Source organism: Caretta caretta, chromosome 17 (assembly GCF_965140235.1).
Source record: "Caretta caretta isolate rCarCar2 chromosome 17, rCarCar1.hap1, whole genome shotgun sequence".
Lineage (NCBI taxonomy): Eukaryota > Metazoa > Chordata > Testudines > Cheloniidae > Caretta > Caretta caretta.
Genome location: NC_134222.1, coordinates 23,582,373 through 23,607,885, shown reverse-complemented (window position 1 = coordinate 23,607,885; position 25,513 = coordinate 23,582,373). Strand labels below are relative to the sequence as shown.

General features: G+C 46.0%; 1 protein-coding gene across 20 annotated transcripts in view; it reads left to right on the top strand.

Annotated features, from left to right (window-relative positions):
• TSPOAP1 (TSPO associated protein 1) overlaps positions 1-25,513 on the top strand; it is a 242,914-nt gene that overhangs the window by 201,252 nt on the left and 16,149 nt on the right. For 16 of the 20 annotated variants that reach the window (XR_007353149.2, XR_012665321.1, XR_007353148.2 and 13 more), the window contains 8 exons: positions 12,565-13,707; positions 14,360-14,486; positions 14,693-14,832; positions 15,048-15,216; positions 16,415-16,486; positions 16,923-16,961; positions 22,964-23,067; positions 23,927-23,998. Coding sequence is in view for 17 of the 20 variants with exons in the window: in XM_075120718.1 (XP_074976819.1) it covers positions 12,565-13,707; positions 14,360-14,486; positions 14,693-14,832; positions 15,048-15,216; positions 16,415-16,486; positions 16,923-16,961; positions 22,964-23,067; positions 23,927-23,998 (1,866 nt within the window). In the remaining 3 variants the exon portion in view is untranslated. The other 4 variants (XM_075120720.1, XM_075120728.1, XM_075120722.1 and 1 more) reach the window with 4 other exon arrangements.

The window sequence follows — 25,513 nt, the reverse complement described above, 5'->3', positions numbered from 1 at the left end:
GGATTGTTTAGCCTGCAGAAGAGAAGAATGAGGGGGGATTTGATAGCTGTTTTCAACTACCTGAAAGGGGGTTCCAAAGAGGATGGCTCTAGACTGTTCTCAATGGTATCAGATGACAGAACGAGGAGTAATGGTCTCAAGCTGCAGTGGGGGAGGTTTAGATTGGATATTAGGAAAAACTTTTTCACTATGAGGGTGGTGAAACACTGGAATGCGTTACCTAGGGAGGTGGTAGAATCTCCTTCCTTAGAGGTTTTTAAGGTCAGGCTTGACAAAGCCCTGGCTGGGATGATTTAGCTGGGAATTGGTCCTGCTTTGAGCAGGGGGTTGGACTAGATGACCTTCTGGGGTCCCTTCCAACCCTTATATTCTATGATTCTATGATTCTAAGTGAAACCAGATATTCTAGGGAGAACAGAAACAGGGTGGAATAGTCGTCATGACTGGAGTATGGGTATTGAAGGGTATGTGCTGTTTAGGAAAGACCGAAATAAAGGTAAAGGTGGTGGAGTAGCATTGTCTATCAATGATGAGGTAGAATGTAAAGAAATAAGAAGCTATGGAATGGATAAGACAGAGTCCGTCTGGGCAAAAATCACATTGGGGAAGAAAACTACTAGAGTCCCCTCCCCCCGTGATAGTGCTTGGGGTGTGCTATAGACTGCCGGGATCTAATTTGGATATGGATAGAGCCCTCTTTAATGTTTTTAATGAAGTAAATACTAATAGACTGGAGGACGAGTGCTAGTAATAATAATAGGGCTCAGATTTTCCCAGATGCGATAGCTGATGGATTCCTTCATCAAGTAGTTGCTGAACCGACTAGAGGGGATGCATTTTAGATTTGGTTTTGGTGAGCAGTGAGGACCTCATAGATGAAATGGTTGTAGGGGACAACCTTGGTTCAAGTGATCATGAGCTAATTCAGTTCAAACTGAAAGGAAGGACAAACAAAAATAAATCTGCAACTAGGGTTTTTGATTTCAAAAGGGCTGACTTCCAAAAATTAAGGAAATTAGTTAGGGAAGTGGATTGGACTGAAGAACTTGTGGATATAAAGGCAGAGGAGGCCTGGGATTACTTTAAGTCAAAACTGCAGAAGCTATTGGAAGCCTGCATCCCAAGAAAGGGAAAAAACTTCATCGGCAGGAGTAGTAGCCCAAGCTTGATCAGCAAGCATCTCAGAGAGGTGATTAAGAAAAAGCAGAAAGCATACAGGGAGTGGAAGATGGGAGGGATCAGCAAGGAAAGCTGCCTTATTGAGGACAGAACATGTAGGGATAAAGTGAGACAGGCTAAAAGTCAAGTAGAGTTGGACCTTGCAAAGGGAGTTAAAACCAATAGTAAAAGGTTCTATAGCCATATAAATAAGAAGAAAAAAAAAGAAAGAAGAAGTGAGACCGCTAAACACTGAGGATGGAGTGGAGGTTAAGGATAATCTAGGCATGGCCCAAGATCTAAACAAATACTTTGCCTCAGTCTTTAATAAGGCTAATGAGGATCTTAGGGATAATGGTAGCATGACAAATGGGAATGAGGATATGGAGGTAGATATTACCATATCTAAGGTAGAAGCGAAACTCAAACAGCTTAATGGGACTAAATCGGGGGGCCCAGATAATCTTCATTCAAGAATATTAAAAGAACTGGCACATGAAATTGCAAGCCCATTAGCAAGAATTTTTAATGAATCTGTAAACTCAAGGGTTGTACCGTATGACTGGAGAATTGCTAACATAGTTCCTATTTTTAAGAAAGCGAAAAAACGTGATCCAGGTAACTACAGGCCTGTTAGTTTGACATCTGTAGTATGCAAGGTCTTGGAAAAAATTTTGAAGGAGAAAGTAGTTAAGGACATTGAGGTCAATGGTCAATGGGACAAAATACAACATGGTTTTACAAAAGGTAGATCGTGCCAAACCAACCTGATCTCCTTCTTTGAGAAAGTAACAGATTTTTTAGACAAAGGAAACGCAGTGGATCTAATTTACCTAGATTTCGTAAGGCATTTGATACTGTGCCACATGGGGAATTATTAGTTAAATTGGAAAAGATGGGGATCAATATGAAAATTGAAAGGTGGATAAGGAATTGGTTAAAAGGGAGACTACAGCAGGTCATACTGAAAGGTGAACTGTCAGGCTGGAGGGAGGTTACCAGTGGAGTTCCTCAGGGATCGGTTTTGGGACCAATCTTATTTAGTCTTTTTATTACTGACCTCAGCACAAAAAGTGGGAGTGCGCTAATAAAGTTTGCGGATGATACAAAGCTGGGAGGTATTGCCAATTTAGAGAGAGACCGGGATATCATACAGGAAGATCTGGATGACCTTGTAAACTGGAGTAATAGTAATAGGATGAAATTTAATAGTGAGAAGTGTAAGGTCATGCATTTAGGGATTAATAACAAGAAGTTTAGTTATAAGCTGGTTTCAGAGTAGCAGCCATGTTAGTCTGTATTCGCAAAAAGAAAAGGAGTTCTTGTGGCACCTTAGAGACTAACCAGCTCACTTCATCGGATGCATACTGTGGATCCGATGAAGTGAGCTGTAGCTCACGAAAGCTTATGCTCAAATAAATTGGTTAGTCTCTAAGGTGCCACAAGTCCTCCTTTTCTTTTTGCGAATACAGACTAACACAGCTGTTACTCTGAAACCTGTCACTTAAGATGAGCTATTACCAGCAGGAGAGTATATGGGACGGGGGAGAAAACCCTTTGTAGTGATAATCAAGGTGGGCCATTTCCAGCAGTTAACAAGAACGTCTGAGGAACAGTGGCGGGGGGGGGATAAACAAGGGGAAATAGTTTTACTTTGCGTAATGACTCAACCACTCCCAGTCTCTATTCAAGCCTAAGTTAACTGTATCCAATTTGCAAATTAATTCCAATTCAGCACTCTCTCGTTGGAGTCTGTTTCTGAAGTCTTTTTGTTGAAGAATAGCCACTTTTAGGTCAGAAATCGAGTGACCAGAGAGATTGAAGTGTTCTCTGACTGGTTTATGAATGTTATTATTCTTGACATCTGATTTGTGTCCATTTATTCTTTTATGTAGAGACTGTCCAGTTTGACCAATGCACATGGCAGAGGGGCATTGCTGGCACATGATGGCATATATCACATTGGTAGCTGTGTAGGTGAACAAACCTCTTATACTGTGGCTGATGTGATTAGGCCCTATGATGGTGTCCCCTGAATAGATATGTGGGCACAGTTGGCAACGGGTTTTGTTGCAAGGATAGGTTTCTGGGTTAGTGGTTCTGTTGTGTGGTTGCTGGTGAGTATTTGCTTCAGGTTGGGGAGCTGTCTGTAGGCAAGGACTGGCCTGTCTCCCAAGATTTGTGAGAGTGATGGGTCGTCCTTCAGGATAGGTTGTAGATCCTTGATGATGCGTTGGAGAGGTTTTAGTTGGGGGTTGAAGGTGACGGCTAGTGGTGTTCTGTTATTTTCTTTGTTGGGCCTGTCCTGTAGTAGGTGACTTCTGGGTACTCTTCTGGCTCTGTCAATCTGTTTCTTCACTTCAGCAGGTGGGTATTGTAGTTGTAAGAATGCTTGATAGAGATCTTGTAGGCATTTGTCTCTGTCTGAGGGGTTGGAGCCAATGCGATTGTATTGTAGAGCTTGGCTGTAGACAATGGATCGTGTGGTGTGGTCTGGGTGAAAGCTGGAGGCATGTAGGTGGGAATAGCTGTCAGTAGGTTTCCGGTATAGGGTGGTGTTTATGTTATAAGCTGGGGATGCATCAATTAGAAGTAATGGAGGAGGAGAAGGACCTTGGAGTATTGGTTGATCACAGGATGACTATGAGCCACCAATGTGATATGGCCATGAAAAAAGCTAATGCAGTCTTGGGATGCATTAGGCGAGGTATTTCCAGTAGAGATAAGGAGGTTTTAGTACCCTTATACAAGGTACTGGTGAGACCTCACCTGGAATACTGTGTGCAGTTCTGGTCTCCCATGTTTAAGAAAGATGAATTCAAACTGGAACAGGTACAGAGAAGGGCTACTAGGATGATCCGAGGAATGCAAAACCTGTCTTATGAAAGGAGACTCAAGAAGCTTGGCTTGTTTAGCCTAACCAAAAGAAGGCTGAGGGGAGAGATGATTGCTCTCTATAAATATATCAGAGGGATAAATACCGGAGAGGGAGAGGAATTGTTTAAACTCAGTACCAATGTGGACATAAGAACAAATAGATATAAACTGGTCATCAGGAAGTTTAGACTGAAATTAGACAAAGGTTTCTAACCATCAGAGGAGTGAAGTTTTGGAATAGCCTTCCAAGGGAAGCAGTGGGGGCAAAAGACCTATCTGGCTTTAAGATTAAACTTGATAAGTTTATGGAGGAGATGGTATGATGGGATAATCATTTTGGCAATTAATTGATCTTTAATTATTCATGGTAAATAGGCCCAATGGCCTGTGATGGGATGTTAGATGGGGTGGGATCTGAGTTACTACAGAGAATTCTTTCCTGGGTATGTGGCTAGTGAATCTTGCCCATATGCTAACAGGATTCAGCTGATCGCCATATTTGGGGTCGGGAAGGAATTTTCCTCCAGGGCAGATTGGAAGAGGCCCTGGAGGTTTTTCGCCTTCCTCTGTAGCATGGGGCACGGGCTCCTTGAAGTCTTTAAACCATGATTTGAGGACTTCAATAACTCAGACATAGGTAAGAGGTTTATCGCAGGAGTGGGTGGGTGAGATTCTATGGCCTGCATTGTGCAGAAGGTCAGACTAGATGATCATAATGGTCCCTTCTGACCTTAATATCTATGAATCTATGAATTTCATCCCAAACCTCATAAGGATAACATGGACACCATCATACATACACTTGACGTGAGAAGAGCCTTGGCCTTCTATTTGGACAGGACAATGACTTTTAGAAAATCTCCAAGACTCTTCCTCTCCATTGCAGATAGGTCAAAAGGTACAGCAATCTCAGCTCAGAAGCTCTCAAAGTGGGTCTCTGAGTGTATTAAACTCTGTTACCAATTGTGTAATTTAGCACCCCCACCTTCAGTATGCACGCATTCCATGAGGTTGCTCTCCTCACCCATTGCCTTCTCCAAGGGTATCCATATATCAGAAATCTGCAGAACAGTTATCTGGACATCTGCGCATACCTTTGCAGAGCTCCATGCCATCCTGGGGGATTCGGCTTCAGATGCCAAATTTGGTGCGACAGTATTGTCGTCCAGATCAGACTTGACTCTGAAGTCCCAGCCTCCATTGGTGGGTACTGCTCAGGAATCACCTACAGTGGAGCACCCATAGGGACACTACTCAAAGAAGAAGAAGTTACTCACCTTGTGCAGTAACAATGGTTCTTTGAGATGTGTGTCCCTGTGGGTGCTCCACAACCCATCCTCCTCCCCTCTACTTCGGAGTTTCAGTGGTTGACTCTGTGGTAGAGAAAGAACTGAATGCCCGCACACACTGACTAACCTTGTGGCATATGGGGAGCTGTGCGGGCGGGACACGCTGCTATTGAAATTCTCCGATCAGCAGTGCGGGGCACAGACACACTTACAGTGGAGCACCCATAGGGACACATATCTCAAAGAACCATTGTTACTGCACAAGGTGAGTAACTTCTTCCTGCTAAAACAAGTAACTTTGATTTACTTCTGATTATTTGCCACTTAACTGATTTCTACTTTGCCCCCAACTGATTGAGATAAAAAATCATTTGGCCTCTAGATTTCCCCCGCACCTCTTTATTGCTCTGATTCAGAATACCCCTTCATCAGGCTCGTTACAAAACATCGTCAGAGTTTCAAAAATTACAAATTCTGTTTTGGAGTGCATTATGTCAGATAAAGATAAATTAATCACTGGACTGAAAGTTGCTGGTTTCCTAGGAACCACTGATCATGAACTAATTACATTAAATATTTAAACAGAGGACAGTCCCAGCCACACACCTGGTGCTTCAGAAGAGTTATTTTCCCAAAGCTGAGGGAAATTATGAGTGAAATTGATTTAGAGGAAAAATTTAGACAGAAAAATATGAATGAAGAGTTTATTTGATGGCCAAAAAGCCATGATTCCATAATCATGAAAGATGACAACTTTGGCTAAAAGCACATCCTGGTTCAGTGGAAAAGTGAAGTCAGCAATTAGAAATAAAAAAAGAGAAACATATAACAAATAGAAATAAAGGGGCAAGAGATAGCAATCAATATAAATTAGAAGTTATGAAGAGTAGAAAATTGATAAGGGAATCTAAAGACATCAGGGAAATATCCATTGTTGACAGGGCTGACAATAAAAAGGTGTTTTTAAAATATATTGGTAACAAAAGAAATCCTAGCAATGATATAGGTCCACTATGAGATGGAAATGGCAAATAGTTAATAATAATAATGTAGAAAAAGCAGAAGTTAAATACATTTTGTGTTCTGGTTTGGAAAAGAAGCAGGATGATGTGATTGTATCACATGATGGTGATGAAGTACTTTCCAGTCCCTTAGTAACTAATGAAAATGTTAAACAACATCTACTCTGTATAAACATTTTTAAATCAGCAAGCCCAGAGAACTTGCACCCAAGAGTCCTAAAAGAGTTGGCTGAGGAGATCTTTTACCTGCTAATGTTAATTTTAAATAAATCTTGGAATACTGGGGAAATTCCAGAAGACTGGCAGAGTGCAAATAGTCAAAGCAGAATGTGGGAACTATAGGCTCGTTAACCTGCCATAAATCTCGGGCAAAACAATGGCAAAGCTAATACAGAACTCAATAAAAAAAAGGATTCAGGATAGGAATAAAATTATTATCATGCAAACAAACCTGATTTTAATCTTTGATGAGAATACAAGTTTGGTTGATAAAGGTAACGGTATAGATTTAATATACTTAGACTTTTGTAAGGTGTTAGACTTAGTTCTGATTAAAATTCAGCACTATTCTGATTAAAAATTTAGCATTATACAGTGTCAACAGAACACATGTTAAAGGGACTAAGAACTGGCTAAGTGACAAATCTCAAAAAGTAGGTTTCAATGGGGAATCATTATCAAATGGACGTATTTCTAGTTGGATCCATCCGATGAAGTGAGCTGTAGCTCACGAAAGCTTATGCTCAAATAAATTTGTTCGTCTCTAAGGTGCCACAAGTACTCCTTTTCTTTTTGCAAATACTAGACCTGATGCTGTTCAGCATTTTCCTCAATGATCTGGAAGTAAATATAAGTCACTGCTGATAAAATTTGCAGATGATACAAAGATTGGTGCAGTGATTAATAATGATTAGGACAGGACAGTCATACAGAGTGATCAGGATTGCTTGGGAAACTGGGTCCTTTCAAACAAAATGCATTTTAATACAGCCAAATGCAAGGCCATACTTGTAGGAAGAAGGAATGCAGGACACATCTACAGATGGGGGATTGTATTCTGGAAAGCAGTGACTCTGAAAAGGATTTAGTGGTCATAGTGGAGAAGTAACTTAGCATGAGCTCCCAGTGCGATTCTGTGGGAAAAGGGGCTGATGGGACCCACAGATGTATGAACAGGGAAATAGGGCGCAAGAACAGGGGAGTATTTTACCTCTGTATATGGCACTGCTGAGACCAGTACTGGAATAGTGTCTACCAGTCCTGGTGTCCACCTTTTAGAAAGAATGTTGAGAAATTGGGGAGGTGTGGAAAAGAACCACAAAAATTATTTGAGGGCTGGCAAAAATGCCTTACAGCGAGAGACGCAAAGAACTCCATCTGTTCAGTTTATCCAAAAGAAGACTGAGAGGTGACTGGGTCACAGGGTATCCGTTCCTTCATGGAGAGAAAATCCCAGGTTTGAAAGGGCTCTTTAATCCAGTGGAGAAAGGCAGAACAAAAACCAATGTCTGGAAGCTGAAACCAGACGAATTCAGATTAGAAATAAGGCACAGATTTCTAGCCGTGAGGGTGATTAATCATTGGCACAAACTCTCAAGAGAAGAGGTGGATTCTTAATGTCTTCAGATCTAGGCAGGATGCCTTTCTGGAAGATTTAGTCAAACACAAGTTACTGGGCAAAATACAGAGGTAACTGGGTGAACGTTAATGGCCTGTGATGTACAGGAAGTTAGCATAGATGATCCAGTGGTCCTTTCTGGCTTTCAGCTCTATCATAGAATCATAGAATCATAGAATATAAGGGTTGGAAGGGACCCCAGAAGGTCATCTAGTCCAACCCCCTGCTCGAAGCAGGACCAATTCCCAGTTAAATCATCCCAGCCAGGGCTTTGTCAAGCCTGACCTTAAAAACCTCTAAGGAAGGAGATTCTACCACCTCCCTAGGTAATGCATTCCAGTGTTTCACCACCCTCTTAGTGAAAAAGTTTTTCCTAATATCCAATCTAAACCTCCCCCACTGCAACTTGAGACCATTACTCCTCGTTCTGTCATCTGCTACCATTGAGAACAGTCTAGAGCCATCCTCTTTGGAACCCCCTTTCAGGTAGTTGAAAGCAGCTATCAAATCCCCCCTCATTCTTCTCTTCTGCAGGCTAAACAATCCCAGCTCCCTCAGCCTCTCCTCATAACTCATGTGTTCCAGACCCCTAATCATTTTTGTTGCCCTTCGCTGGACTCTCTCCAATTTATCCACATCCTTCTTGAAGTGTGGGGCCCAAAACTGGACACAGTACTCCAGATGAGGCCTCACCAATGTCGAATAGAGGGGAACGATCACGTCCCTCGATCTGCTCGCTATGCCCCTACTTATACATCCCAAAATGCCATTGGCCTTCTTGGCAACAAGGGCACACTGCTGACTCATATCCAGCTTCTCGTCCACTGTCACCCCTAGGTCCCTATGAATCTGTGGTGCTGCCTGGAGGTAGCGTATGGACATGCCAAGAGCTGAGGAGTGAAGGTCCTGCTGAGAACCCTTGCAGATGGGATGGGGAAGGTATTGCACCAAGGGGAGGGACTGGGTACTTTAGGTTTGTTTATTTGGGGATTTTTATTTACGCCAGAGGGGGAGAGTTTCTAGTCTGGCTGGAGGCTTGAGCTACTCTATCAACAGAGAGAAGCTGAGACTCAGCCAAGGGGCAGTGAGGCAGCAACCACATGCTGTGGCAGAAAAAGCAAGGCCCTTTTGCAGATGGCCAACAGACAGCCCAGGCTGCTGCACAGCCATGGGTAGCATTGAGCATGCTGCAGGAAGCACAGGCCCTTCCTCTCTTATTAGCTAATCAGCCACCTGTGGCTTGTGGCTGCTGGACTCCCCCTAACACACAGCCATTACTGCCAGCTGGGGTCAAGCCCTACGTCCTACAGGGAACCACTTCTCCTGAGCCATGATGGAACCAGCCCACTGGGAGCCATGTAAAGAGAACCAGCTTCTGGGGTTGGGTGACGGTGCATTTCCTGTTGGAAGGTGAACCTTTGTATATGTGAGGATTTTCCTCTTCACAGCAATGAGTATTTTAGGCTCTGTGAAGGAGGCAGTAGCCGTGCTGTTTGTATGTTAAGCATCAAGTCTATTTCTCTGATATTACCTGGGATTTATTTTAAAGCATTTCTGAAGGATTTTGTTGTTGAGCTTCCAACACATCCCTTAAGAGATTTTACCATAGTCTTATAGATCTTGCTGTCAGGATTAGGGGAGGGATGGCTCAGTGGTTTGAGCATTGGCCTGCTAAACCCAGGGTTGTCAGTTCAATCCTTGATGGGGCCATTTAGGGATCTGGGGCAAAAGTTGGGGATTGGTCCTGCTTTCAGCAGGGGATTGGACTAAATGACCTTCTGAGGTCCCTTCCAACCCTGATATTCTATGATTTTCTCCCCTGATATTTAGACCAAAGTTTCCTTTAGTTGATTTCACTCTAGTATAGAAGCTAATAGCTACTTACATTTGCTTTAGATACAGTCTTAATGGGGCTTTTTAGAACCCATTTTATTTTATTAAAAGCCCATGTTACTTGTGTATTTTTAAATTAAGGATTGATTTTATATGTAAGTAAACCAAGTCTTATTGGTCATGCTTTATGAGTAAATTTATAAACAGGTTACAGAGGACTAACACATGATTACCAGACGTTTTAATAAATGGTTGATCAGTTGTTATGACGTCCAACTGGTCAATAGGTTCCTTATAACCATCTAAAACACCTTTTATTGTGGTATGTATTACTATCTATACCACAGACTGCTCATATCTATATCATGCTTATAGAATATGTTAATAATTGAGTAGCCCTTTATAAACTATTTGCAAATGAACCCTTAGTACCAGTATGACCATTTTATTTTGTTACTAAGGTAAGCCTTCTGCCCATCAAAGTTGGCAGCAACAAGGGCTGGGTTCAGTATCTAGGGGTTCTGTTTCAATAACACAATACAAAATTGGCTCAAACCCCCACTTAGTGACCTGGGACAATTACATACCACCCCTCTGGGCGCCTCTAAGAGGCAATACTTCCCCTCTCGCAAGCACAGAGTCTGGGTGTAGCAGAAAAAACCCTTTTAATAAAGGAGGGAAACAATGCATCATTATGTTGGGGAAACACCACAACTAGGGTTCATAAACACAAACCATGAACCAGAAGACCCACCCCCAAGCAGATTGGGCTGTGTCCCTTCCCTTTGGTTCTTGAGTCCAGCAACCCAAAAGTCACCCAAAGTCCCAAAAGTCCAGCACAGCCCCAGAGTTCAAAAGTTCATCTACAGAGTTTACCTCCCAGCCTGGTAGGTAAAGGGGGGAGGTATGGGGGCACCTTACATGCTCCACTGCTCCTGTCAATGGCCAACTTCCCTGCCTTTCTGCAGGGGTCTGCTGCAGCCTTCACCATGAGCTCAGCCAGCTGTCTTGCAAGCCACTCATCTCCAGTAGACATCCCACTAGCCACTCACCAATATATCTTCAGGGCCCCTCCTGCTTAACAGCACTCAGTGATTTCAGCTCATAGCAGGGAGCGTTAGTACTAGTGCAATATTAGCCCAAAGTGAATTCAGTTCAGCAGCCTGTAACCAGACTCCCAATAGGATCAAAATTAGCTCTGATATTACACAGTGGAAAGAGGATAGAGTGAAATTGGTGTTCTAGGCCCTCAGAAGGCACCCACCTCAAGTACACATATCTATACCCTCCTTCTCTCAACTCACTAGGTTCTAGAACCCATGTCCCTTGCCTAGCGAGTGCTATTTAGTTGAGGGCAGGTCCCTCCGTCATAAAATGCCAGGTATAGTTCTACTGTCCTTGATTCACATAACCAGGATAACAACACTTTTTTACTCCTGCCCCAATAACAAAGGGACTGGGGATACCACAGCAGCCAAAGTGACCATTTTGGCAAGCAGCCCCATCATGCTAGGCAGGGTGGGTATGCTCATACTAACGAGATCAGCCCTTGAAGTCCTTTTCCACAACTCGCCACCAGATGTCAGGGTAGAGCTCAACCTGACTCTGCTTACACTAAAATAGTAAAAGGCAAGACGTAACCCACCCTTAGCTTCAGTGGTTAAAAACCAGCTTTATTACAAGCAGTGCAACGTTTCACCAACCATTTGCATAACCACTTTAATGTGAATGTCTTTGAATGCATGTCTGAATGGAACACAGCTCTGTAGGATCAAGTGTATCCATTTCAGTTTAATGTAAGGAAAGTGCTTGCCTTGTCTGGCTAAGGGAGTGTTTTGTGTTCACCTGGGTTTGCAGGCAGGCTGCATTTACAAATCAGCTGCTCTGGGACCATTGTGAGTTGCAGAGGCAAAGGGCTTCTCACAGTAGCAGCCCCTTCACTCCTTTGCTCTGGTAGCACAGGGATACCTTACTTCTGCTCCTCTGCAGGGAGAAGGATGCAGAAAAGGTGGTGTGGAGGAGACAGGGCCTTGTGCCCTCCAGCAGGGGCCAGCATACAGGGAGAGTCTGATCTGTCCCTATGGATGGAGTGAATTGCTGATCCCTGTGTACACAGGACGGCCCTGGAGAAAGCGTGCCTGACCCCAGCCCAGCCAGTTTCCTCCTGTAGCTCTGAGTGCCTCTGTGGCATCCAGAGGGTGCACTTGAAGGTGCTGCAAACACAGACACAGAATCACAGAATATCAGAGTTGGAAGGGACCTCAGGAAGTCATCTAGTCCAACCCCCTGCTCAAAGCAAGATCAAGCCCCAATTTTTGCCCCAGATCCCTAAATGGCCCCCTCAAGGATTAAACTCACAACCTTGGGTTTAGCAGGCCAATGCTCAAACCACTGCCTGCATCCCCTTACCCCAATGGATTTCTAGTCCATCACCTTAACCACTCGGCCACAACTACACATCTGTGCAGATTTGGCAGGGGAGGGCCGTCCCACCCAGTGGCCTTTCTTGCTGTCTCATTGCATCAGTAGGTCATCTAATTGTTTTCTTTAGCCCGAAGAACCATCTCCTCCATTGCTTCCTACCCTTGCATCTCTGCAGACTGCAATCACTCTCTGTCACATTGTGCTGTCCTAGTCCTGACATTGGATTGCCCTGTTTCAAACACTGTGCGGGCGCGTCTGTAGCTTTCTTTCTTTGTTAATGTTTATTTCCTCTTTCTCTCTCTGCTTATCCCCTTTGTGCCTCGTTTTGGGGGCTGGGCTGCAGCTGGACCCTTATGACACCGATAGCGATGAGGAAATTCTGGAGAGGCTTCTGGAGCTCCCACATCAGCAGAACTGCAGCAAGAAGTTATTTAGCATTCCTGAAGTAACAGAGGAAGAGGAGGAGGAAGAAAAGTGTGTTCATGTGGAGAAGAGAGAATCCCCAGACTGCTTTCTGGAGAGACGTCCATACCATACAGAAAGGAAGGGGACGCCCCTTCCCATAAGTGCCCCTCAGGCATTTCCAAACACAGATGGTAATGACACCTTCCAAAATCTTCCCGTGCAGGCTCCCCAAGAGGCTCTTATCCTTCAGAAGACCAGAGAAGACTCTGACAAGGAGAATCCTGTCTATCTGGAGCTGAGCTGGACTCAGAAGAGGGGTAGCTGTAATTGGGGTTACCAGGAGAGTAGAATAAAGCCCACTGCAGGCACAAGCCCCCAGTGGGGCAGAAAGAAAGGGGGTAATTCTCAAGAAAGGGCCCATGATCTGCCTGAGGTTAGCAGGAAGAAACGGAGCGATGTCAAAGAGCATTGTAGTCGCCTGCTGAACACCTGCAGCCTGACAGGAGGTAGCCTGTACAGAGCCCACAGCCTCAAGGAGAAGCTGAATGTCATAAGCAGTGCTAGTGGCAAGGGTGGGTCAGAAACCTGTGGTCATGCAAGACCAGGCACCTTTAGAAAATCCCACAGAAAGTTAATGCCTTCAGACCTAGCAGAGCCTGCTGCATTGACAACCCACTGCTTCAACACGAGGAGCCTCGAGATCAATATTGAGTATGACTCAGAGGAAGATCAGGATCTGACCTTCCCTTCCAGCCCCGGGAGTAGGGAATGGTCAGATGGCAGCGTGGAGGGGTCCCAGACTGGCTGTGAAGGGTGGAGTGATTGCTCCAGTCAGTCTGAGTCTGCCCAGTCTGATGGGAAAACCCCGCTGAAGAAGCAGGAGTTTGGGGAAGAGAAAGGAATGGTGTGGGCTGGGTCTCCAAGCCACCACCCACAGTTACCTTGCCCAGAGAAGGAGGCACTGAGGAGTGAAGGCAGCTCAGAGGAGCAAGGCTGGGAACGAGAGGGTAGTCCAGCTGGCTGGAGGAGGATGCCGGAGCGCCCTTGGAAGGGGATACACAGTGCTGCATTGCACACAAGGGTCTGGGTGTCTTTTCCTCTTCTGGTTTTGAAGCAGCTTGTAGTGACAATAGTTTCCTCCCCTGCCCTTGCCCCCAGCCTGCCTGTGTGCTGCTTTGTCTAGTGTTGTACAGAAACGGACTCTCCAGGGGTATGACTGGGAGAGTTTGTAGAGCTTGTAGCTCTGTGCTGCTCTGAGGCTTTTCTTGTATTCTCTGCTTATGCTTGTACTGTGGAAAGTCAGAGAAGAATCATTGCTCTGCTGCTAAGAATCCTGGATGCAGTATTCCTTTTCTCAACTGGGTCCTCCTCCCTAGGACAAGATGCTGTCCAAGTTCAAAGATCTTGGGACCTTAGTGAAAATTCCTAGTAAATTAATGATGATCCCTGATCTTTTCGTCTTTTCCTTGATGTGTCCTCCCACCCCTCCTCACAACCACAATGGAGTTGTTACTGGTCTCCAAGAAAAGCACCTGTCCATGTTGACTTGCTTCAGTTTTCCAGAGTACCACATAATTCTCATTTCTGGAGTGTCCCAAAAGAGGAATATTGCATTTGAATGCATTGCTTTTTTTGGTGTGCTTAATGTCGCTGGTGAGGGGTGGAGCTGGGTCCATGCTAATTCAGAGTTCAAAGCACGGTCATTAGTAACTCTCCAGTGGTTTCTGTTGCAGGTTTCTGGTAATGAAGATCTGAGGTTACAGGAGTTACTTGGCTCACCAGCTTGGCAGACTCCAACCCAAAAAGGGAACAAGACCTTGAGAAGAAGCCGAATCTTGAAATCTTCCATCTCCAGTTCAGGTGAGCTTGTCAGCATTTCTTGAGACTATTTTCCATCTGAAAGGGAGCATAGTACAGGGAGAGAGAGACCGACAGAGGGATGGAGAGAGACCGATCTGTTTTGAAATGTTGAAAGAGAAGCCAGTAACTTCTATCCTGAAAACATGTAGATTTGGTGATGTGACCTCCCTGGAATGTGGTGCTAACATCTTTTCCCTTGCTTGCAGGCACAGCTTCAGAGGCTGTTGTTAAAGACAACTCACTAAGGATATTTGTGGCCCTTTTTGACTATGACCCCATTTCTATGTCACCTAACCCTGATGCAGCTGAAGAAGAGCTCCCATTTAAGGAGGGGCAGATTCTGAAGGTAAGAACAGTGCTACATGAGGTCTTCTCTTCCATGTTGCTGCTAACCTGCCACGTCCTGAGCACAGATGGCTGGGAGATTTGGATGCAGAATTCAGTTGAACAGGCCGTCATTACCTTCCTTAAACTGCTTTGCCTGCAGAGCATCCCTGCTTTCATTACGTGGCTCATGCGCTCTAATGTGAACTGATGCAGATGCTATTTCTCCTCTTCTAGGTGTGTGGCGACAAAGACGCTGATGGGTTTTACAGAGGTGAATGTGCAGGAAGGGCAGGGTACATCCCTTGTAACATGGTGTCTGAAGTTCAGGTGGAGAGTGAGGAAGTGAGGAAGGAGATGTTAAAGCAAGGTTACATTCCTGCTGCCACATCGGTGGAAAGCATAGGTACTGTACCTCCCTCCCACACCTACTCGGTTTCTGCATGTGGACAATGTGTTTCTTTCCTGACATTCAGGAAGCTCAGCACGGCTGTCATGCACTGCACTGCACTGCAGCTACATGCCAACTGCACCTGCCAAGGTGGTTCTTGTGGCCACCCTCAGGAGTGCCATGGGTGGACGGCAACGCTGGAAGCTGGGATAGAACTTTCCTACCAAAAGTGGAGTGATGTGCACAAGGGGCTCCCAATTTCACACCCGAGTGACAGAGCAGTTCACCAGACTCTAAAAGTCTGTCCAGTGCTTTTGCCACTTTGTAGCTGATAGTGGAGACAAGAAGAGAGAGGAAGTGTATTTCCCCATCTCCCCAGGCTGAGATCCAGTGTCCAATGACAAAGGCTGACATGTATTTTCAGAAGTTACTAGTTCTTAAATTTGAATCACTGTGGATCATTGATTCAGAGCATAGGGACTGCAGGAGCCTGATGCTTGCACTTACCAAAAACATCTCTGTCCCTCTTCTCTGCAGAGATCAAGCTCAGAGCATCACCCCATCACTAGGAAACCTTGTCAGCAGAAAAGAGAATTTGCCCTTGAGAGCCTCACATGAGGGCCTGGAAGGTGAACTGCCTCCTCCCCAGGCTCACTGGGGATCTTCCCCCCTGCAGAGCTCAGGAGGTCATCAGGAGAGGGAGGGAAGGACCCCGATCTCCTCCCCTGCCAGCCCCTGAAATCCCCTGCTCTCTCCCAGTCTCCCATTCATTCATTCACCTTCCGGCAGAGTGGGGAAGAGGGGAACTATGTTCCTACAAGGGCAGGGTTAATGTGGGTTGGGTGGCTTGTTTGAGAAGTGCAACCTTAAATTTGCTTCTTTTGGGTTGTAATATGTTAGGGTTTGGTTTTACTGTTACTCTAATATTCCTGAAAGGTAATGTGCAGTCACAGGCAGGGAGGGTTGGACAGGCAGGACATGCTCTGTTGCATTCTTGATGGGCATATATAAAAACTTGTCTCTGTGTGTGGGTTGTACAGTATGAGAGTCCCTGTGTGGTCTCGCTTTAGTATATAAATCACAGTCTGCTTCCCAGTGGAAGTTTCTTCATGCTGCTGTGCTGCTTGCTCACTCTCCAAGAAGCTTTTCATTTTCATTCGCTGTCTTACTGTTCTCTTGTCTATTTTTGCTTTTTTTCTTGGATTTTATTAAGGAAATGGTACATTTGCTCGACCTCCACGCCGCCTCACCGTCCCTCCTCCGAAACCCAGACGTGCCAAGAAAGGTCTGTCACGCCTGCTGCTTGCATTTGATTTTGGCATTTGCGTTGCAAACTGAGTTGAGTTTTGACTATCTGCTTTCAGGATCTCCAAATGGTCAGACTGGCAGCATGTGGACAGAGCACCCTTTCCTTCCCGTTTGGCACCATTTGTAATCACTCCATGCTGGGACCCTGGCCTGGGTGTTAAATGTTCTCAAGGACAATTAGCTCTTTATGTTTCTGGAGCTTGTCCTCTGCCTCCAATGATGTTCCAGTGTCACTGTTACTGTCCTAGACTTTGAGCTGCATGAATAGGATGTACGATCTGCTTGTGGTGTGTGTTTGTTGGGCCTTGGCTTAATCTGCACTCTTCATGAGGAACGTCTTGTTGTTTGTCAGGTGTCTGTTTTTGTCAGTGTTGAAAGCTGAATACAGACTCATTAAACCTTTTCTTCCATAGCGGAGCTGGAAAAACAGGAAAACTACAAGCCTCATCCAGGTGAGAATTACGCCTTCCATGCTCGGATACTACAGGGAAAGGGCCCATAAAAGTAGATAGATGCTTTTCAGCAACACATCTCAGGGAGCAGCCACATCACTTCCTCATAAGAGCCCTTGTGAGCAAGTGTCTCTCCCTTCCGTATGTGGAACCTTGTCAGCGTGACCCTAGTAAGAAGAGTCCTGCGACCAGTTTGTGGTTTCGGAGCGTTCAGTCTTACCCAGATCCTAGCTAAGCTATGGCAAGAAGGAACAGGCTGTTTATGCAGTGGGTAGTGTGTGCCATGTGGTTGATATTGGGGACCATGGATGGTGGGTGAGATGAGCTTGGAGAATGGCAGGCTGCTCTCAGAACAGTTCACTACAGAAGAGTCAGGCTTGGGCTGTTTGTCATGGAGGTGCGCATGGTGACAGGAATGAGGACAAAGGGGTAAGGTTTGAGAAATCACTCCTACAGCAGGAGAGATGGTTAGCCTGTGCCTTTTGGAAAGCATGTTGTGACACCAGAGGGGTTGCAGTGTGTGTAGGATCTCACTCCTATTTGGATGGTGGCTGTTGGACCTTTGGACACACAGTAGGAATCTGGAAGTGGTTGGGGGACTGTGGGCTTGTTTTGGGTGGCTGGTGGAGCTGTCCTGAGTAGTAGTAGGATATCTGACTCATCTGATGATGATTTATTTGTATTACCATAGTGCCAAGGTGCCCCAGTCAGAGATCAGGACCCCCTTGTGATAGACCCTGTGCAAAAAGTTCCTGCCCCATAGGCTTACAGTGCCACAGCTAGAAGAAGTGAAGGGCTTCTTGCTGTGGGGGAAGTTCCAATGACTCATTGGGCTGATTTCTTAGGTCTGTGACCGTCTCTCTGGTTCCAGAGACTCATGCTGGGGCAGGAGTGGGTGGACCTGCAGCATTTGATCTCGCTTTCCTGGAGGCGGTTTTGGCTGTGCTGGGGCAGCACAGGATGGAGATGGATCCTTGGTACTAACAGCTAGTGAAAATTAGCATGAGGAGATAAAGTCTATTATTGAGGCCTGTTAGTGGTTTCCATTTAGAGGGTAAGATTCTGGTCTGCTTCAAACAAGCAGTGATCTAGGGGATTGAGCATGGGACCAGGAGTCAGCAGAATGAGGTTCCATTCCTGAACTTTCCACAGACCTGCTGGGAGGCCTTAGTAAGTCTCATCCTCCCTCTGTACAGATGGGGAACCAGAAGCACAATGGTGACAATGATACTTACCCATCCTTGAAAATGTTTTGAGACGGATGGGCACCACGTGTGATGGCTGGTGGCTCTACACCCTGTGAGGTCGGGCGGTGTGACCCTGGTTTTACAAGGTGCTTTGAGATGGATGGACACCACATGTGATGTTGGGTGGCTCTACACCCTGTGAGGTCGGGCGGTGTGACCCTGGTTTTACGAGGTGCTTTGAGACGGATGGGCACCACGTGTGATGTCGTGTGGTGTCAGGGTTCCCTCTCCACTCTGAACTCTGGGGTACAGATGTGGGGACCTGCATGAAAACCCCCCCTCAGCTTATTTTTACCAGCTTTGGTTAAAAACTTTCCCAAGGTACAAATTTCGCCTTGTCTTTGAACAGTATGCTGCCACCACAAAGTGATTTAGACAAAGAACAGGGAAAGGACCACTTGGAGTTCCTATTTCCCCAAAATATCCCCCCAAGCCCTTACACCCCCTTTCCTGGGGATGCTTGAGAATAAACAAGATGAGCACAAACCAGCTTGGATTTTTAAGACCCAAGAAACCCAATCAGATTCTTAAAAAACAGAACTTTATTAGAAGAACAAAAAAAGATAAAAGAACAACTCTGTAAGATCAGAATGGAAGGTAATCTTACAGGCAGTCAGATTCAAAACATAGAGAATCCCTCTAGGCAAAACCTGAAGTTACAAAAAGACGCAAAAACAGGAATACACATTTCCTCCAGCACAGTCAATTTCACAAGCCAAAACAAAGAAAACCTAATACATTTTCTAGCTAGATTACTTACTAACTTTACAGGAGTTGGAGGGCTTGCATCCTTAATCTGTTCCCGGCAAAGGTATCACACAGACAGACAAAAGCCTTTTCCCCCACTCCAGATTTGAAAGTATCTTGTCCCCTCATTGGTCATTTGGGCCAGTTGCCAGCCAGGTTACTTGAGCTTCTTAACCCTTTACAGGTAAAAGGACTTTGCTTCTGACCAGAAGGGATTTTATAGCACTGTATACAGAAAGGTGGTTACCCTTCCCTTTATCTTTATGACAGGTAGCTCTACACCCTGTGAGGTCAGGCCGTGTGACCCTGGTTTTACAAGGTGCTTTGAGATGGATGGGTACCAAGTGTGATGTCGGGTAGCACTACACCCTGTGAGGTTGGGCCGTGTGACCCTGGTTTTACAAGGTGCCCACAGAGAAGAAGCCCAAGGTCACACAGGAAGTCTGCTGCAGAGGGTGGAATAGAATCAGATTGCTTGAACTCCTTACCCCTCCTGCCCTGATTTCCATTTACTTTTCTTCATACCGGAAGCAGCAGGCTCCTTGCTTTCCCAGTTAGTGGCCAAGCTAAGGTTTTTGATGAAAGTTGGATGTGCTGAGCTCAGTTTAGATGAGGCAGGGGAAATGCTGCTGAATGGGGGAACATCTGGAGGAAGGGTGGGGCTGCTACCTCTTCTGATGGAGGTATGCTTATCATTGACCTTTATGGGCCAAGCTATTGAGATCATATTGGAGCCATTGCTGGTCCTAAGCACTTAGGTAAAAATAAGTGCTTGCAGTGCCCTTTGCCATGTTCAGCTAGGCCATAGGCTGCAGTCTCTTCTTTTGTGAACCCACTGTCATATATGCCTCTCTCAGTGCCATTGTTCCCTAACTCATAGTTTCCTGTGCTGTTAGATCACAATTCCTACAGAGGACAGCTCACTTATTGACCAGATCAGTGGTCAGGGTCACCAGTATTGTCAGTTTTTGGCTGTGTGTGTGTGTTCTCTCTGTCTGGTGTACCAGCACTGGCCAGTTAGCCCGTACAGCAGGCTCCAAATGAACTGCCCAATAACCACAGACCCGTGTCGTAGCAAAGGCACTCGGTCAGGTTTATTGCAGATGAAGCACGGTGCTAATGCTCCGGCTCAATGGTTACAGGTACACTTAACACCTGTATGCCCATGACAATGGACCAGCTCAGTCAGTGGTGGGACTTTCCACTGCCCCCTAGGCCAGACGAAGGGTTAAAGCGAGGTATCCCAACATTTGTAGACTTGGATAAACAACTTACATATCACCTTATGTGTTTCATGACATGTTTGTTACCTCCCCTTGTACTTTCCTCCTGATGTTTCAGACAAAACATCCCTATTCACCACCTGTCTTTTACTTTTACAAAACATCAGTATTCATCACTTTTGTCGTGTGCTGAGTTAGAGTGTTCTAGCACGGGCCTGCTGGAGTGCGTTTACATGTTCAGCGTGTTTTATCCATACTAGCAGTCCTGGTGCCGAGTTTGTGTGCCGGTGACTGGCTTGCAGGGGAGCATCTGCGTTCGACAGGGCCTGACTGTAGCTCAGAGCATAACTTTGGCTGACTTTGGTTCAGGCCTCAGGCGTTGGACCAGGCCCATGCTTCAGGCTCTCTCCTTCTACTCCAGGCTGAGTGCTGAAATATATTTTACTTTGATTTGCTCTAGATGACCACTTGGAAGCTTCTGCTAATGCAGAATGTGGTCATCTGTTTGTTTAGCAGGACAAGCAAATGTGAGAATGTAACACCAGCCATCAAGGCCTGCACTAGCTTCCCATGCACTTCCAGATGTAATGCAAGGTATTCTTTTATCCACAGAGCCCTAGGGGGCTTAGGACCAGACTAACCCCTGAACCAAATCACCCTCTCTACTTGATTGCAACAATAATCCTTAGTGGGAATGCTCTTGTTGTCTGGCCCCAGAGGTGAAGTCTTATTTTGGTATTCTTGGTAAAGGGCTTCCATCTCTTGTGGAGTGAATTCCTGGTCCCACTGGAAGTCTATGGCAACACAACCATTGACTTCACCCATGGTCTGCAAAGCCTGAGCTGGGTGATATATACCACAAGATGAAATATTCTGTGTAGGATTTTAGCTGTTTGATTGTTATTTCTGCTAGACAGGAGTCATGTGAGTTCTCTCTGGAGTTGTATGATTTTTTGAGGCCATCTTAGAATCATAGAATATCAGGGTTGGAAGGGACCTCAGGAGGTCATCTAGTCCAACTCCCTGCTCAAAGCATGACCAATCCCCAATTTTTGTCCCAGATCCCTAAATGGCCCCCTCAGGGATTGAACTGACAGCCCTGGGTTTAGCAGGCCAATGCTCAAACCACTCAGCTATCTCTTCCCCTTATCTGGCTATTAGCAATATTTCATTTAGCTTTTGTCTTAGTGTTTAGGTACAAGTCATTGTAGGTGCTTTGCAAAAAATCTGAAGTTCATTTTAAAATCCCTCTGCCAAGAGAGTGTGATGGAGGGAGGTTGAGCACTTGCTAAGGGGCTAGGAAATGCACCCAGAGCCCTCTTGCATTCCATGTGCACTTTCCTGAATGAGCTGCTGCCCCTCCCTAGGACACTGCTCTCCCCACACCCACTGCCTCTCTCCCTTTCCACAGCCCCGGCCAGTGTTAAACATTTAGACCCATGAGGATCTGGGGGCAGTACAGCAGCCAACAGCTAGAGACTGGACAGTTTGAACCTCCTGGATTTCACACACTGACAGGCTTATGCAGAACTTGCAGCTCTGCCAGGGAGGCACACTCTGGAGCAAGCTGCGTCCTCTCTGGCCCCTGACTGCGCCTCTCCGTTACTGCTCCATTGCACGTCAGTGAGCAATTCGCAGCTGGTGCTGTGTGCCCTGCGCTAGAGCTAGACTAGAGCCGGGCATGATGCAGGGTGGCGTCTTGTTGTTACAAATGGCAGGCACAGCCGCAGCTGTGATTTTCAAACTCTGCTGACGTGGCCCAATCCAAATGGGATTTCAGTGGGACTCTGGAAGGTCCTTTTCCAGCCTGCCAAGGGGGATGCATTTCAACTCTCTGCCTCAAACCAGGAACGCTGTTCCTGGGGTCTCTAAGTTGGGGCTGGGCCTTGCTACTGTCTCTCTTCCCAGAAGGGGCTGAACAGCTTTGGCTCAAACTTTCAGCAAAAAGAAATGCCTCTGAGTAGAGACTAGCCCTGGAACATGTCATCCCAGAAGGGTGAGAAAGGTGTCAGATCCAACCGAGAGGTCCTTTCACAGGACTGCCTCAGCCATTAGCTGTGCACTGTCATGATAACTGGGGCAGTTGGTCCCTGTTTGGAAGGTCCCTTTGGAGATGAGGCGCAGGATTGGTCAGAGTTAGCTCTCGTCCCTTTTTACGCATTGCAGCCTGAGTGGCTCTACGTGGCAGCATGTCTGGCAAATGCTAACTGGGCCCCACACTTGCTGTATAAGCTAAGGAAGGCAGCAATCCTTTGATCATAGAAGGAGGTGGCTGGGGGACCAATGTATTCCCCAGCAGGCTCTGCAGGACCTTCACCACCTCCACATCCCCTTACCATGCAACCACATCACATTGACTCCTGCCTTCCCCAGTGCTCTGCCATTAGTAGAGCAGTAGCCGCGCACCAGCCAAATGGCTTTGCGGTTCCCCAACTCCCCAGTCTGGCTGCAAGTGGCCTGGATGATTTCTGGAAGCACCAGCCGGACAGTGGGGCAGAGAGATACAGACAGGTCAGGAGACAGACAGAGAGAGCTGGTGAGGGAATCCCGGATATATGAGGAAGTTGGGGAGGTGAGAGAAAAGGTGGCACCTTCTCACCAGGTTCAGCTGAGTTGCCTTTCCAGTCACCCAGCTGGACCCTACAAATGTCCTTTCCCCATTTAAGATACCCATTGAGACCTAATGCTTGCATCTGCCCCAGAGATAGCAGAGAAACTGTTCTGATTTGGGGTTTCATCCTGGATTTTCAGTCTCACGAATGTCTGTTTTGTTTCTGTCCCTCAGGGTCCAGCTGGCAGGACCTCAGGGCTGACCTGATCACACCTAGGACCATGGTGGCTGCTTTTGACTACAACCCTAGGGAGAGCTCTCCAAATGTGGATGTGGAGGTAACCAGCACCAGTCACTTCCTGCTTGAGGCTTACTTCTCTTTCTCTCTCTCCCTCTGGTTTGCCTTCTTATGCTGGATCCCTTTGGCCTGACCTTGCATCATCCTCTTTCTGAGTGCTTGTGAAAGTCTGGGAATAATAGCCTTGGAGACAGAAGTCTTCCCTTTATCCACAAAATGAGGCCTGGTGCTTGACTGTGCAGACTTCCCCTACTCTGATTGGAGTGTGAGACCCAAGTTCGGTCTATTTAGTTCAATTTTGACTGCAGCTGCAGTGTGGAATCAGGCCCTGTAAAACACAGTTATTGGTAGCCAACACTTTTGCTCGAGCATTCCCAGGCATTGGGCCCAAACACACAGAGGCTGCATCATTGTTTATATATGAGCCAATGTTCATGTTGTCTGTAGATACTGGCGTAGTCATTCCTATTTGGGTCTTCGCCAACAGGAGTTAGGGGCCATTTTGTTGAAGTCAGTGGGAGCTTTGCATATGTATCCAAGACAGAATTTGGCCCTGCCAAATGCTCCGTTCATGACAGTTCCTTGCGCTCAGACATCTCTGGGCAGAAGGGTGACCTGTTTCTGATGTTTCCTTTTATCTTCACATCCAGACAGAGCCTGCTTCCCTCACTGGGAGTCTGACTCTCACAAGCCTGTCACAATGGCCTTGGGAGTCAGGACACAGATCCCAAGGCCTCGGAATATTTTACCTCCCAGATAATTTCTAAAATGGAAATGAAAATAGGAAAGGGGATGCAGAAGCTTGTGAAAGGCAGGTCACAAGAGCATTGTTTGTGTCTAACCATTTCATTTCCAGAGCTGGGCTCTCCTAACAACATCCTTACTGTGCTTCCTTTTAGGCTGAGCTGACATTTACTGCTGGAGATGTTATCACAGTGTTTGGGTCCATGGATGATGATGGATTCTATTACGTAAGTACTGGGTCTAGAGGGTCTGAGAGACATGCAGCTTGAAGGTCTACTCCCAATCAACTGTCAAAATAGGAGAGACTGGGAAACAAAATGGAGGGTTTTCATCAGGGACTGTCCTAAACACAATGAATTCCAGCCTTTGGTTTCTTACATAGACAATCCCAATTCGACACATTCCAGCTGGGGTATTTTTTCTGCATTTTACCTTTAGGCCATTCTCTCTCTGTGTCCAGCCCCCGGAAGAGGGGGGCCCCTCCCCTCCTTTCATTCTCCTCGTCCCTTTCTTGGCATAACCCTAATACAGCTGTTGCCAAGCTGGAATCTGTGTACGCTGCACATTGTGCACATGACCAGTGCTCAGCGAGCTACGTGGCGTCTGCTGCAGGCTGAGTTGTCATTAAAGAATTGCCATTTCGTTACGGCCATTTCTATTTTTCTGTCCGTTCCTTGTTTTCTTTATACGTGCCATGACCTAGTTTAGTCACAAGTGATACGTTTGCTGGGAGCCTGGAGGGCTTAGGAGGGACCCAGGGGCCTGGTTCAGATCCAGTTAGGTTGGCAGTGACTGAAAGCTGGTGATGTCCACAGGCTCTGTAGTGGCTTATGTGAAATGAATTGGTTCCTTCAGTCTGGTTTCCAGGTAGGGGACATCCCAAAGCAACTCCTTTGCACTAATGGCATAAAGGGGTGGTCTGAACTCGGAGCCTGAGAACTGAATGCGCCCTAGAAGCTAAGCTCCATCTCTGTGGGAGAGATGGCTCCTGCAGTCAAGAAAGCTGAGCAGGCCGTGTGGGGGGGATTGCACTGTGACTGCCCACGATGTACTGCTCAAACCAGCACCCCACCAGACATGGAGCAGCTCAGCTATTCAGGTGGTGCAGGCAGCTCTGGGTGTTACCAGTCTGTTCTTGGTACAAAACCAAACCCATTCATTTCAGTTAAGCATACGGAGTAAGTTTGTTCGTCTCTAAGGTGCCACAAGTCCTCCTTTTCTTTTTGCGAATACAGACTAACACGGCTGCTACTCTGAAACCTGAGTGACAACAGTGTACTTGCCTATGGTATCATTTACACAGGAACTTGGGAATTACCAGACACTCCTGATGTTGTCAAAGTTTCACTGTAGCAACAGTTTGTCTCAGACATTTTCTACTAAATGCAAACTCTCTGGCTGGTGAGAAAAGAAAGTCCCTTCATAAAAGACACATTTAATTTAATTCTCTCCCAGGGCTATTACAGGTGCCCAGGAATCTTCCAGGGTGTTTGCAAGGAATTGGATATTTATGTTACAAGGTGTTGAGCCAAGATCCCTGTCTTGCCTACAAGATTCTGTTTTCACGTTCAGTTCTGCACTCCATTTACTATGGCTCTATATTCCTGGGATCCTGTTGGATAAAGTATCTTTGCACCTGTAACAATTCAGAGAAGCTTTAGTTAAACCCACAATTCCAAATAGAATCAAAAGGAGTAAGAAAGTCACCAGAACAGGCAAATCATTTCCCTTTGTTTCGCTGA